Below are 16,386 nucleotides of genomic sequence, written 5' to 3'. Positions count from 1 at the left end.
TATTCAATACCTCCTCATTAGTTATGTGATCTACCGATCTAATCTCGAGCATTCTTCTGTAGCACCACATTTCGAAAGCTTCTATTCTCTTCTTGTCGAAACCATTTATGGACCATGTTTCACTTCCACACCCCACACAAATACTTTCAGAAAAGATTTCCTGACACTTAAATCTATACTCTATGTTAACAAATTTCTCTTCTTCAGGGATGCTTTCCTTGCCATAGCCAGTCTACATTTTATATCCTCTCTACTTCGACCATTATCAGTTGTTTTGCTTCCCAAATAGCAAAACTCATATACCGCTACAATGTGTAATTTACCAATTAAAATAAGGGATGGGATGATACTCCTGATTTTAAAAGCTAGTAAATGTTTGCACTTTAAACAATGTCTATCATTTATTGCCTTTATTCCTAAGAATGAAAACAAAGAAGAGGGAAGCATGCTTTTTACTTGCATTCCAACTTGCTGTACCAAGGAAGGGTGTGTCTTGCTGACAGCTGCTTATTAATTATACTTTCCTTTATCTTTTTACTGGTTCTACTCCTCACTCAGTCTCTCTTGCACTCAAACAGCCCCCTGCCACACCTCCCTCTCCGTGTGTGTGTGTGTGTGTGTGTGTGTGTGTGTGTGTGTGTGTGTGTGTGTGTGTACGCGCGCGCGCGCGCACGCGACATACTCAAAAATGGCCTGAGGCTGAAATTGTGCAATTATAAATTAAATAAAGAGAATGGCAGCTGAAGGCATCAAGAAATCATTCAAAAACTGGACTAAATGTTGTTCAAGTTAGAGAGAACTTGGGAGATTAGAGGGAGAAACAAGGAATTTGGTCCCAACAATATGTTTGGGAAGGAGTGGGTCCTCATCTTCAGACAGATAAATATTGTCATGTGTGTCCTTTATAGTAGAGGGGAGGTTTCAGATGGCTTTGTGAATTGGCAGAATTGCCCATAAAAATTCTGGAAGCTCCAGTTACATGTGCTGCTACAGAATTTTCCTTCGGCAACTTTGGATGGATCCACAGTGTAATCAGAGAGCTGCAAAACTAACCTACCTCTCCTATAAGTGGAAGGTGATGAATGGAGCAGGAACACAACCAAATCCTTTTGATTCCAAGGAAAAACCAATACTGAACAGTCCAAGCAAAGACAAAATGGAAAGGAACACAGTGGTCAGCAAGGAATCAGATTCAGGAGAGTCTGAGGCAGTCAGAATTCCACAAGTCTTCTTCAACTTATGAAAATCATGGAACTGACTGAGAACAATTTTTCAGTTCTTTTTGCAGTAGTCCAACGCTGCCAGTCGCATTGCAAACAGTGCGTGGAGGCAGCAAAAGAAGAGCAAAGAGGTGGTGTTGGTTTTCTGACAGCAAACGGAGGAGGAGGAACAGACATTCATCGACGAATGTTACAAGTGTACAACAAACACTGCATATCCCTTTCAAGGGTCAAGGCATGGCAGAAGCACTTCAGGGAAGGATGGGTGTCATAAGCCGATGGCGCACGGTCTGAAGCACCACCCTGCAGTACTGATGACATCGTCCAGCTGGTGGATGCACTCATCACCCAGGACTGTCGAGCGACAGAGAAAGCCATAGCCGCCCGCCATGGTCGGATTGAGCGTCTGAAGTGTTCACACCATAATGAAGGAACGACTATACATGCGCAAAGTGTGCACCCAATGGGTGCCCCACAGTCTTCAACCACACCAGGAAGCATCTGCAGTGCTATGCTTGGGAAGGGAATGTGTTCCTGGCACAAGTGGTGGCAGGAGATAAGTTATGGTGTCATCACTTTGAACCAGAATCAAAACAATACAGTATCCAGTGGAAGCATCCAGGATCACCATCACTAAAAAAAGCCAAGGCCATCCACATGAGTGCAGGAAAGGTTATGCTGACGTCGTTCTTTGACCAAGATGGCCCCCTTCTGATTCACTTCCTGCAGCACGGGACAACAGTGAATGCCCAGTATTACTCACAAACTTTGACCAACCTTTGCCAAGCAATCTAATCAAAACGACCACGCAATCTCACCCATGGGGTCATTCTGCTCCATGACAAAGCAAAGCCTCACATGGCCAACACAGTCGCAGCACTCCCGCAGAAATTAAAATGGGAGGTTATCGGCCACCTTCCATACAGTCCGGATCTCTCCCCCTGTGATTACACCATTTTTGGTCCCCTTAAAAAGACCTACACCGGGGTCTAGGGGTAGCGTCTTTGATTCATAATCAAAACGTCTTCAGTCCCGGGTTCGATCCCCGCCACTGCCTAAATTTTTATAAATAATCAGCATTGGCGGCCGAAGACTTCCGGCATAAGAAGTCAGCCTCATTCTGCCAACGGCCTTGTCAAAGAGGGCGGAGGAGCGGATAGAGGTTCAGGGCACTCTCTTGTCCTAGGGGTGGGAAATCGAAAAAGATATGACTGTCGGAAGGACAGACTCAGCATACAGGAAAGTCAAAACAACCTTTGGTGACATTAAAAGCAACGGTGGTAACATTAAGAGTGCTACGGGAATTCCACTGTTAAATGCAGAGGAGAGAGCAGATAGGTGGAAAGAATACATTGAAAGCCTCTATGAGGGTGAAGATTTGTCTGATGTGATAGAAGAAGAAACAGGAGTCTATTTAGAAGAGATAGGGGATCCAGTATTAGAATCGGAATTTAAAAGAGCTTTGGAGGACTTACGGTCAAATAAGGCAGAAGGGATTGATAACATTCCATCAGAATTTCTAAAATCATTGGGGGAAGTGGCAACAAAACGACTATTCACGTTGGTGTGTAGAATATATGAGTGTGGCGATATACCATCTGACTTTCGGAAAAGCATCATCCACACAATTCCGAAGACGGCAAGAGCTGCCAAGTGCGAGAATTATCGCACAATCAGCTTAACAGCTCATGCATCGAAGCTGCTTACAAGAATAATATACAGAAGAATGGAAAAGAAAATTGAGAACGCACTAGGTGATGATCAGTTTGGCTTTAGGAAAAGTAAAGGGATGAGAGAGGCAATTATGACGTTACGGCTAATAATGGAAGCAAGGCTAAAGAAAAATCAAGACACTTTCATAGATTTGTCGACCTGGAAAAAGCGTTCGACAATATAAAATGGTGCAAGCTGTTCGAGATTCTGAAAAAAGTAGGGGTAAGCTATAGGGAGAGACGGGTCATATACAATATGTACAACAACCAAGAGGGAATAATAAGAGTGGATGATCAAGAACGAAGTGCTCGTATTAAGAAGGGTGTAAGACAAGGCTGTAGCCTTTCACCCCTACTCTTCAATCTGTACATCGAGGAAGCAATGACGGAAATAAAAGAAAAGTTCAGGAGTGGAATTAAAATACAAGGTGGGAGGATATCAACAATACGATTCCCTGATGACATTGCTATCCTGAGTGAAAGTGAAGAAAAATTAAATGATCTGCTGAACGGAATGAACAGTCTAATGAGTACACAGTATGGTTTGAGAGTAAATCAGAGAAAGACAAAGGTAATGAGAAGTAGTAGAAATGAGAACAGCGAGAAACTTAACATCAGGATTGATGGTCACGAAGTCAATGAAGTTAAGGAATTCTGCTACCTAGGCAGTAAAATAACCAATGACAGACGGAGCAGAGAGTACATCAAAAGCAGACTCGCTATGGCAAAAAAGGCATTTCTGGCCAAGAGAAGTCTACTAATATCAAATACTGGCCTTAATTTGAGGAAGAAACTTCTGAGGATGTACGTCTGGAGTACAGCATTGTATGGTAGTGAAACATGGACTGTGGGAAAACGGGAACAGAAGAGAATCGAAGCATTTGAGATGTGGTGCTATAGACGAATGTTGAAAATTAGGTGGACTCATAAGGTAAGGAATGAGGAGGTTCTACGCAGAATCGGAGAGGAAAGGAATATGTGGAAAACACTGATAAGCAGAAGGGACAGGATGATAGGACATCTGCTAAGACATGAGGCAATGACTTCCATGATACTAGAGGGAGCTGTAGAGGCGAAAACTGTAGAGGAAGACAGATATTGGAATACGTCAAGCAAATAATTGAGGACGTAGGTTGCAAGTGCTACTCTGAGATGAAGAGGTTAGCACAGGAAAGGAATTTGTGGCGGGCTGCATCAAACCAGTCAGTAGACTGATGGGGAGGGGGGAGGGGGGAGGGCCGAGAGAGAGAGAGAGAGAGAGAGAGAGAGAGAGAGAGAGAGAGAGAGAGACCTGAGGGGCAAACGACTCGCTTCCGACGACGATGTCCCGCTGTACAGGCAGAACTGGTTAAACATCCCAGCCTCGGAAATTTTATGGGTAAGCCATTCACAGCCTTGTGTCACAGTGGGACAAGTGTCAACAGCCAGCCTAACATACAGGTACTGGGTTTCTGTAATTATGCATCCGGCTCTTTTCTTTTTGAACGTCCCTTATACCTACAGGCCAGATACTTAATATAAACTATACTCTATGTCAAAAATTACTTTTAAACTTGAATGAGTGGTGAACCAGTCTTGTGTACTTTCTCAAATGGGGGTAATTCTTCAGTTGTCTGTCCACTGATCTTAGCAGAAACATCTATTAAAGAGCAGCATCCTGTAGGACTGAAAAAGCTTATTACATAAAATTAAGAGCAATATTTCAGTTAAGTTCAGACACTAGAATAGTGTTTCACAGGGAAGTGGGAACAGCTTCACTTTCTTTGCTGTTGCAGCAACAGAATATCATAAATGGAAATCACCCTTTGAAGTGCCAGGTGTATGTATGTGGTTTTATTATGGTTTTCTTCTTTCTCTAGACTCAGAATAACACATTCATCAAAAGTAATGATCTGCATGTTCAAGAAATTGACTGAAACATCAGATTTGATATGCTCCAGTGAGGAAAGTATCTGTGCAACAATCACTGAAAATTTAATTTACAGAAAATCAGTTGCCTTTTAAGGACGTCATTTTTAAGGTTGAGAATGCTGAGATTTCTAAGTGTAATGCGATGCACAGCTCACCCAGCTTCCACATCTGCGTAACTCTAAGGCGAGAATATTGAAGATGATAAATTTTTGTACTTTCTTCATAACGAGAAACCGGGCGTCTTACAAGTCGTATTTTCTGTAATTTCAAAACTATTTCATGTGTATGCAGAAGTTATGGATTGTCATAGCCTTCTATAAAAATTCTGGATACAGTACCTCATGAGGAATTTTACAGAGTATATTCTTACAGCAAATTACTCACATTGAGAACAGCAAGCCCTGCAAACTTTATCTATACTTTCTGCTACATTTTTAACATGAAAATTAGTTATTTGTTGGTACTACCTAATGGCTCCAAGTGAAGAAACTTAGTTCACTGTTCTGGTATTTTCCTCTCAGGAAGTCCTCAGAGTTTGTATACCCTGAGAATTCAATGTTTTTGGTGTGGCATTTGTAGTAACCCTCACAACTTTCAAGCAGATGATGTGTGTAGCCATGCACTAAAATGCTTCTTCTGTTTCTATTCTCTGTGTATGTGGCTTTGTTGATGACAGAATTCTTGAGACCTTCCGTCTTATTATGTTGACGTGTGCAGTTTTCTATTAACACAGCAGAACATTCAGGATGACAAAGTTCTATTAACTTATTGCTCTACAGGTGTAAAGCCAAAAAACTACCCAAGCAGTCTAAATATTTAGTATAGGCCAATAATGAGACACACTACATTGTTGTTGCATAATATCTGTTGTGTTCAGTAAACTAACAAAAATAATGCTATTTAGTATACATTGTACTTACACAAATAAATTTGCAATTTATCGTGATAATGTTACAAACTTTTTTTAATACAATAAAGTATCCCAAAATTGTCACAAATTAGCAGGACAATATGCACGTTCATCTTCAAAATTGTCTAAATCTGTTCAGTCCACAATAATACTGAAGTAGCATTATAGGAAGGCCTACCCTGATAGTACGCAAATGTAGCAGCATGGGTGGATACATCACGAAATCCAATCAACAAATCATTGAGTGTCACAATTAACTCAATACAATTTACAGAACCAGAAAAAGCTGGCCTCACAAAGCGTGCGTTTCTGCAAGATTTTCACCTTTGCAGCTACTGGGTACAGAATCAAGGTAATGACAAAACTAATGGGTGAGAAGTTATCTTGAGATTTCTACACTGGTTGTCTGCCTATTAGTTATTTTCACGGAAGAAGTGAGAATCTTGTCTCTGGTAAGATTAGATCTCAAAAAAGTAACACAGTTGTTACCTTGAAGGGCAAACACTTTACCACTAAGCTAGCATACAACAATAGCAGACAGTGCTCCCTTGTTGAACCAAATGATAGTTAAGACTGAGTATTTGTGATGTAGAGGATAAAGGACGCTGCAGTTTCTGTTGCAATGAGAATCCTGGATTCAAAAATATAGATCTGTTACCTGTATATCATCCCTTAAATGAGAATTATTCAGATATTTAATCTAAATGATAAGAAAATATCGAGTGAATTCACCAGGATGATTTTGAACCACTCCAGGAAGTGGTCACAGTTTCCAATTCGCCATTAGACTAGTGACAGGTAGAATACATTTTCTGAGACAATGTGTTTCTTGAGGTTTCTTGAGTTAGCTTACAATGGGGAAGATTGCAGTTCAGAGATTCAAAGGTGTCAGCTGCCACTGTGTTGACTGGAAGCAGAAATATTTAGTATAGGCCAATAATTTTTATTCGCATTTGTGTAACAATGATTTGGATCTAAAGTGTAGTTATAAATAATATGCAGAAGCACTGACTGCAACCCAGGCACCATAAATAGAGAGCAGGGGGAAATATTTTGGTGGCTTTCCTCTTTAGTAGCTGTTGCAGCTATTTTTGTTATTCTGCATTAAGCAAACTGAAAACAAACTCTTTCTTACAGGAAGTGATTTTTTTCTTTAGTGTCACTAGACGCTATTAACATTATGAGTGAATAACATTCACTTAATATTATATACTTGAAAACAGTTTTCCATATGGATTCTTTCACTGGCACCACCTCTTAACACACAACAACACAAATTCAAAGACAACATATGACGAAAAAGTTGCACTTAATAGTTGCAAAGTAAACTAAGCAGGTGAATGATAGCAGTTTAAGTTTAATTTCAGTCACTCTTAACATGAAAGGGGGAAGAGTTATGATGAGAATGAGAAAAAAGGAACAATAAGTAAAAACTGGAAATTTGTGGTTAAGTTCCTATGGGACGAAACTGCTGAAGTCATCTGTCCTTAGGCGCCTCAGACCGTGCAGTCGAAACAATAAGTGCTGACAGTAATTCTCGAATATGCTGTTCTAAAGTAAAACTGTCATTCATTCTATGAAAACCAAATGCATGAAAAGTATAGCTGTTCGTAATGATTACAATATAACTGCTGGCTAAGCTTTGCAAATAAAAGCAAGAAGCTCCTGATGAATGAGATTTTCAATTTTCAGACGACTTAAGACACAGAGGAACCAAAATGACAAGAAGGTACCCTAGGTGAGTGTGGGAGAAAATTTCTATGTAAAACCTTGCTGTTGATGCATCCAGATCATAGTTTATTTCCCGGTTGCTTCACGTAACGGTGCCTTACAAGACCCCATATGTAGATTTCTTTTTCTGCCTTCTATATGTAAAGTTTCAAGTGTCGCATGAAAAAGAGGACCAGAGTGTTCGCTAGTGATATTTAATTACTGTAATAAGATTGCTTATAAATAAAGGAAGGAGCAGCCTTCACTTTTTTTCTGTGCGCAGCGAGGAGAAGCTTTGCTGTTTTGCGCTATCATTCTCATTCCAGCTACCACAGTGTAAACATCAACAGATTAGTCTCTTGTCAACAAATAATATACTGAATTCACTGCATGTTTACTTGCTCTACTTTTTTCAAAGCCAGATGATATCCTTGTATGTTAAAGCTATGTAATTAGCAAATTTTTTTAAAATAAAGATGATGCATAATTTTTACAGGACACTTGTTAGCCATTGGCATTATATGACATGCTAACTTATCAGATCATTTTCTTTTGTTTGTGCTCTCAACATGCAGTATCTCAAAAGTCCAACACTAAATTAACCATACAGCACAACATGATTGACTTATTGCTTTATGCATATACTTTTCAAAAGTACAACAGTCCACATCTTTATCTTTGTGAATCTTTCCACTGAAAGTCTAAGCTAAACTACAATGATAAATATCGGCAATTTTTGTGAGTAATATTCTTCATGGAGCAAAGCTTTTTGAGAAAATTAAGTGGCTGACCCAGAGGAGGACACAGTAATTACAACCTGTATTCTGTATCTCCCTTCCATCTTCCCCCGTGATGGTCAACTCACAGCCTCTAGGCCGTCACAACATTCATATTTGTATGCTAACCTAGAAGTAAACATTTGCCCTTCAAGATGAACACTGTGCTGGTTTTCAGCTCTAATCCTGATGGATACAAGATTTTTTTACCTCTTCTGCGATAGAGTCATTAATAGGCAGATCGACAATCAGTAAAGAAATATTAAGAAAACTTCTCCCAATTAGCTTTGTTGCTACCTTGATTCCATGTCCTGTAGACACTAAGGTGCAAAATTTGCAGAATTGCACACATACTGATGCCTGCTTTCCGTGATTCTGTCGATTTCACCGACTTACTTATGACACAAATAATTTGTTAACTGTATTTTGTTATGTACTTATCAGTAAAGCTACATTTGCATATTTTCATGGTAGGCCTTTGTATAAAGTTACTTTAGTATTACTGTTGATCGAACGTAGACACAGACCATTTTGCAGATGAAAGTATGTATTGTCCAGCTAATCTGTGAGAATTTGGGATACTTTGTTGTATTAAAAAAGATTTTTCATAACATTATGACGGTAGGTTCTAATTCATTTGTATTAGTACAGTGTGTACTAAATTGTATTTTTCTGTTGGTTTGCTGAACACAACAGATAAACATAAGATAAAATTTAGCCATTAAGATAAATCGTAGTCAACAGCAATATAGTCTCTTATCGTCTAAAATAGTTGAGCAATGCTCTGACTGTTTTTCCACTTCATGCCTGTAGAGTAATATGTTGGTAGAATCTTGTCACCTTGCCTATTGCGCTATGTTAACAGACTGTAAAGCTGCACAGTTCAGCATAATGATAGGCGGAAGTCTCAAAAATTCTGTCACCAAAAAAAGTCAAACACTATAAGGCGCACTCAGAGAACTGAAAACAGAAGAAGCACTTGAGTGCATGGTTACACATCTCATCTGCTTTAGGGTTGTGAGGATTACTATAAACTCTACATCAAAAACACTGAATTATCTGGGTATACTAACTCTCAGGATTTTCTGAGGAAATAACAGAACAATGTACTAAATTAAATCTTCACTGATTATTGCACAGACACTTTCCTCACCGGAGCAAGGCAGAGCAGATATTTCAGTCAATTTCTTGAACATGCAGATCATTACTTTTGAGTAATGTCTAGAGAAAGAAAGGAAAAAAAAAAAAAAACATAATAAAACCACAGACATACAGCTACCACTTCAAAGGGTGATTTCCATTTATGATATTCTGTTGCTGCAACAGCAAAGAAAGTGAGGCTGTTCACACTTCCCTGTGGAACACAATTCGGAACACAATTCTAGTGTCTGAACTTAACTGAAATATTGCTCTTAATTTTATGTAATAAGCTTTTTCAGTACTACGGGATGCTGCTTGTACATGGAAGACTCTTTAATGGATGTTTCTGCTAAGATCAGTGGACAGACAACTGAAGAATCACCCAATTTGAGAAAGTACACAAGATTGGTTCACTACTCATTCAGCAGTGTTTCCTAAGCAGCTACACTAGGTTTCTGTGGAAGCCCTGCCTTTGTTCAGTTATTAAGTGGGAAGATGGCTTGCCTAGACAAGTCTGGATGCAATCCATGACACAAGATTTGGTCAATTTACAAGGGAGAGACTGCAGTACTAAATACTATCACATCTTCGAGTTGACAAGGTGGAGTCGAGTTCCAAAACAGTTGCAATGTATTCATCCATTCAAATAAAGTTAATTTCCTACACAGCATCAATTTTGTGCTGCTTGTGGTAACTTTGAGCAGCTTCACATCTAATGGACTATTCCTGGAGGATAAGAAAACGGTCTTAGAGTAGAGCATTAAATGTTTTCCCCATTCAGCAATGAGAATAATGGACAAAAAGAGTAAAGTTGATGGAGCATAAGCCAGTGGCAATGCTCAAAAATGTCAATTGACCTTTGTTTAATATACAGATCTCCTCAGTGAAATTGCTCCACCCCTGAGGCACACATGTACAGCAATGTGTGTGTGTGTGTGTGTGTGTGTGTGTGTGTGTGTGTGTGTGTGTGTGTGTGTAAGACAAAAAGTTAATAGTTATCTTTTAGGACACATTAAGTATAATGTTGATTGCCTGCGAGTAGAGAGGGACAATTTTTGTGTGGTAAGTGTTTACAGCAAACGTAGTGCATCCACATTTAGACCTTTTCTTCTGAGACTTTCCCTCACTGAAGAGGCTAAAGACTCAGTAAATGAGCATATGGAGTGAGTCTCTTTAAGATAAATACGAAGGATTGTCTAATAGATTTCAAGTTGAGTTCTGAATTTTCTCTAACCTTTCTTTCTTCTTCTTCTTCTTCTTCTCTCTCTCTTTTTTTTTTTTTTTTTTTTTTTTTTTTTTTTTTTTTTTTTTTTTTTTTTTTTTTTGGGATTCATTATTGAAGCACTTTATTCAATTCTCAATATTTTCTTAGGAACTGTGTTTCAAGATAGTTGAAGAGGCATAACTGACCTGATTGTGCCAACTAAAAAGCTGTAATGAACTTCTGAATTTCACCAACTGAATGTGAGAACATACCTTCACGCACACAGTGTTTAATATTTTTGTTGTTATATAATCAATATTTTGCACTTTAACTGCTAAAATTTTTAAGTGTTCTATTTTGAAAAATGCATGGAAAACTTCATCCTATAGATGCTTATGCTATGTGAAGGGCAAAAAAACTCTTCCATTTTGCTGATAAACAGTAATGACATTATTGATTTTATGTTGCTAACTAGGTGATGTGTGGGATTGAGAAAAGTAAAGCAATGAACATCTGGAAGTTTCTTTTGAATAATACATTGTTTTCCTACACATGGTTCTATGGATTGCTACACTAGTTTTTTCATTTCTATAGTGCTAAGTATCATTACATTGCGTTATAAAGAAATAAGTCACTCATATGAAACAGCATTCTGTATAAAAATACTAGCACTGAATCAGTGGACCATTTAGATAATTAAATACTTCATACTCAACAGTCCTGATGAGCTTTCCAAATGATTCGGATAAACCAGCAGTCACAGGAACAGTAGTATATTCTGAATGAGTTTCACCCAAGTTGAGTACCTGTACAGGTAATGCCTCATAATTTCTGCAATGAGAAAGAAAGAAAATTTGTAGTGTAGCTCAACATGTCTTCTGTATGGAATAAACTGAAACTAAATTAAATAGAGAGACAATTAACTGGCAGCACTCACAAGTATGGACAAAAATTTGTGTTACAGCAAACAGCTTTAGGATGCAGTAGGTCCAAAAGTCAAAAATCAATGAAAGGAAGGAAAGAATGTTAGGAAATACAATTATTCATAAACAAAATAGACAAGCCACTCTATGCCTTTGCTCTGGGAATATTGAGGACAGAATGAGAAAGAAATAACAGAGTCTGCCCCCCCCCCCCCTCTCTCTCCCCCTCCCTCCCTCCCTCTACTTGTTGTTGAATATCTTAACGAAAAATGTGAATTGTAATTATATAACAACAAATGCCAGATAATGCATATGAACTAGAGTAAGAACCTGATCATTATAAATTCCATGTAGTAATACTACTATTTCCAAAATACAGTGCCCCCCCCTCCTTAAAAAAAGTGGGATAATGTAAAATGTGGGAAATAATGTTTTAAGCATTAAAAGTTACATATAGGATATCCACTTGCATTTTCGTACTTTATGTGAGATATGTACGCAGTAGGCATCAAAATATTTGTCAATGACTTTTTTGTATCTAATAATTTGTATCATCTAATAAAAACTGTTGATATAACTGGAAATGGTAACTGTATGGGAAGTAGAAACGTTTGACTTAATTTAATATATCACAATCGATGTTTTTGGAAAGTCTGCAACTGTCATTGCATACGTAAATGATGAAATATTGCACCAGTTATGTATTTTTTCCATGCTTCTTGTTCTACTCTTTCGAGAATTTATTCATGTTAGCAAGTTCAAATATTTTCATAAGTATTTTGTGTAGTATTTGCATACATGTTGTTCTGTGCGAGCTGTGTTGTAATTGTCTTTTTCAGGTTATCAGGTACTGTGCCTCCTGGATTATGTAGGAAATGGAGTCCTGCATGACCGAGTAAGCGAGCACAAAATACGAGGTGGGGCGAGCACACCCTAACTGGATAGGCTGCCCGCACTAGTTCTAGTGACTGAGCATAGAAGCCGCGACCAAATACGTAGCACGTAACTTCAAACATATTACACATATCATTATTCGTGTGACATTGCAACCAGTACGGGCTTCTCATTTGTGGTGTGTCTCTCTATGGAATCATGCAGCATGAGGAACCAGTGCAGTGAGACGTAAGATTGAAACCAATGTTTACACATTGAAGAAACGGGAAGGTCTAAAAAGCCAAGTATGAAGTACATTTCTGTTGGATGTAGACGAAAACAGTGCGTCTACTGAGTACGTATCATGCCTAAACTGCTCCACATTATTGTGTTTCCAGTCGGGAACCACTCATTTAAAGAAACACAGTTGCAAGAAACCTCACAAAGATACACCTCCTTCAGGGATACCGGCAGTAATAAAACATCCAACCAGGGTGCCAATGTGATAAAGGCTTTGTAAAATCACTAAAGGATTCCTTGTGCTGCTCACTGTATAAACACAGCACTTAGCCACATTTTCGATGAAGATAACTTCTTGTTAAATCATGCCCCGAACATCGCGTCAACAATAAATACTGCAAAATGCATCGTAAGGTACATTAAGAAAAGTGGCCTCTGCTCGTCTTTGAAATCATCGTTGAAACAAGAGGTCTGCACACTCTGGAACAGCTTGTACACTATGCTGGAATCCTTACACACTCAGTATAACAAAGTTTCTGCTTTGCTGATGGCGCTTACAGACTGAAAAATTGCGTAATTTCTGAGACCATTTAAAGAGGCCACAGATGAATTAGAAGGCGAAAAAGAACCGACAGTCCAGTTATTTCTTCTTTGGTTTCACAAACTGCAACAAATTTGCAGTGTCTATGACATTGTCTGTCAGGTGAGTAATTACTGCAGTTAAAAGCACTGCTTCATTGTGATATGTGATAGATTTATAATTATCTACTGTAATTGATGTGTACTAACAGATACGTATTTTTCAACAGGAGGTACAAAGGATTAAAAATTGAGCCTGGACTTTCATTTGTCAGAAGATTATGATCACTTCCAGAGATAAAATTGCTTCGTTTCTTTGGCCGTATTTCTGTGATCTTAATATGCTTGAAATAAATGAAAAGCAGGAAATTCTTAGCAATGTGCCACAAATGTGTGCTACTTACGCAGGTACAACATGCAATCATTAACATAATCGTTTTTGCATAGTTGGTGGATAGTGTATTACAGAGCAATGGGAATGCTATAATTTGTATAATATTTCATTAACGTAAAGCCTCTCATTTTCACAGGGACGTTTCGATGATTTCCACATCAGTTCTGTATTACTTGTCTCTTGTTTATTGTCATACATCCTTCAAGTACTGTGTCATCACCACCCAGAAAGAGAGATCGTTTCAAGGAATGGAGGAACAACAGATCATCCGCAGCAGATGAAGTAGATCTCTACATTTTAATGCACCTCGAAGATGAGGATGACATCTTAAGGGGTGGAGCAGACATGAAACATATCTGCCAGGCCTGGCTGCAGTTGCAAGACGTATTTTATGTATCCCAGCAATAAGCGCACTTAGTGAAAGATGCTTTAGTAAGGCCGGCATGTTACTAACAAATCGCCGCAGCCAATAAAATCCGGAACGCTTTAGTGATTTACTGCTGATCAACAATAACTATAATTTTGTCTCTGTTGCAAACAAGTGAAAAGTATGACATGTTACGTTTGTAAATGTTTAATGTTCTTTATATGCTTTCTTTATGAAGATTGTTGTCTTCTAGATTACAGGGAAAGCACTTATTTAATGTTTGTTGTTAATGAAAGGAAAAATAAATCTTCTGTTTGGAAATGAGACTCGTCTTCTATCTGCGATTGTACTGAAATATCGTTTTACTTTCCAATTTAGCTGTGTCACGTACCCGTTCTAGGAAACGTTACTTTTGTATTAAAAGAGAGAAAGAGACAGAGATAAATACATTGTGTGTGTTGTATATGTGTGTGTGTGTGTGTGTGTGTGTGTGTGTGTGTGTGTGTGTGTGTGAGAGAGAGAGAGAGAGAGAGAGAGAGAGAGAGAGAGAGAGAGAGAGAGAGAGGGCCTTGGATTTGTACAGTACAGTGCAGCGAGCCGGGGCGGAGTGAAGTGAGACGTCAGCGGTGACCGGTCATGCTCGGTTATCCGCGTGTCCGGAATCCGGACATCAGACATGGGGTGAGTACGTGACCGAGCCGAGTCGAGCGGGGCCGGACACAAGCGGCTCGGTCCCCGCGTCAACAGGCGAGCCATGACCGGTCAAACACAGAGCGTTGCAGCACTCTAGTAGGAAACCACGCACATCCAAACTATCACTCACAAAAAACAGTTACGTAAATATTTCCACTTGACAACAAGAATAAATACTCTGAATAACCATTGCTAAGCATGAAAAAATATGCAATTGGTGCTGTGTTTAAATGAAAAACATTTGCCACAAAATGAGCAAATTTGTCAAACAGTGCTATAAGTGGCTAAACAACAAGACACACTAAATGTGTTTCAAATAAAACAAATTAAGATGATAACATCCATCACAAAGTCGTGCATGCACAGTTTGAAAATCATTGCAATTGGTCATGATACCTTCATTCGAACAAAACTACTTACTCCCACCAGCAACCATGCTGAATAGCACTTGGCAGAGGCAGGAGATGAAGTAGAAAATGTTCAGACTTAACCCATGTACCAGTTCCGATCAACTGAGAAGAGAGCCCTGGTGTCAAGAAAGTTAACACTAGAACCATCAGAGCGATCAAAATGACCGCAACAGGTTTTCAAAATGTTATTTTGACTGCAGTTTTTGTCTTATTGCAATGAGCTTCAGTGACTTTTCCATATTAAAAAGAATCACCCGTAGTAGATATATTTATTTTTTGAGAAATGGTTAGGACACTGTTAACAAGTATACCTAGAACCGCGAGAGCAGTCATTTTGCCTGCTGTATTGATTATTGTAATAGAATGTCTTACAACATGTCCTCCTCTTCTGGAGAAGATTAAATCTGTTAACAGTCAGCCTCTAAACAGCAATAATAAGCACAATAATGAAACTCTTAATTTACTTATGTCCACTGTTTGTCTCTGCATCTCCAGTCATATTGTAATTCGTTGGCTTGTAGTAACATAGTAATCGTGGCTCGCAGACCTCTGCTGGTTACCAATTTAGAATTGTTCGCTCTCTTACACGATATTGAGTGCATGGCGTCTGTTTACTGATGAATCAATACTGAAAGACATAAAACACTGTATGAAAAATGAGGCAAAACGTGTTCTAGGAAATGAATTGTGGAGTCTAAGTTTGGAAAAACAAGAGGCTTTCGAGAAATTCTAAGATTTTTGCAGTTCGACATTTGAAGACAGATAAATTTTTCTTTAGTATTAAAAGTTTGGGACAAATTCACTGAAAATAGCAATCTGACCTATATCCCAGGTGAAAATCTGACTGCTGATAAACAGCTCTTTCCAAACAAAACAAGGTGTCCATTTTTACAGTATATGCCTAACAAACCACACAAATTTGGTAAAAAAGTTTTACTTCTTGTCGACACTGACTCAAAGTTTCTGTGCAATGGGTTCCCTTATTCAGGAAAAGATGACCACCGATCACATGACCAGACTCTTTCCTGAAAGTGCAGTAATGAAGCTGATGGAGCTGTTTCAGAAGAAGAGGCGAAACATGACTACGGACAACTTTTTTTTTATAACAGTGAAACTGGGTGAAAAGTTGAGAACTAATGGTAAGAGCATTGTTAGAACAATTAGACAATCAAGAAGAGAATACCCTAAGGCAGTGAAGTTTATAAAGGCTAATCTTTATGACAGATATTTTCAAATATTCCAGTGGCACTCTTACTGTATCTCAAGGCAAAAGAAACAAGGATATGCTTTTATATAGCACTTTGCATTGAGAAGTTGAACTTCA

General features: G+C 38.6%; 1 protein-coding gene across 1 annotated transcript in view; it reads right to left on the bottom strand.

The window, feature by feature from the left end:
* LOC126469730 (BRISC complex subunit FAM175B-like) overlaps positions 1-16,386 on the bottom strand; it is a 133,548-nt gene that overhangs the window by 23,779 nt on the left and 93,383 nt on the right. The window contains exon 5 of the mRNA XM_050096933.1: positions 11,295-11,414. Coding sequence (XP_049952890.1) covers positions 11,295-11,414 — 120 coding nt within the window. The remainder of the gene's footprint in view (positions 1-11,294; positions 11,415-16,386) is intronic.

The sequence above is a fragment of the Schistocerca serialis genome, chromosome 1, assembly GCF_023864345.2.
Source record: "Schistocerca serialis cubense isolate TAMUIC-IGC-003099 chromosome 1, iqSchSeri2.2, whole genome shotgun sequence".
NCBI lineage: Eukaryota > Metazoa > Arthropoda > Insecta > Orthoptera > Acrididae > Schistocerca > Schistocerca serialis.
Note: the sequence above shows the minus strand (reverse complement) of the source record. Positions and strands in the feature narration are given on the sequence as shown.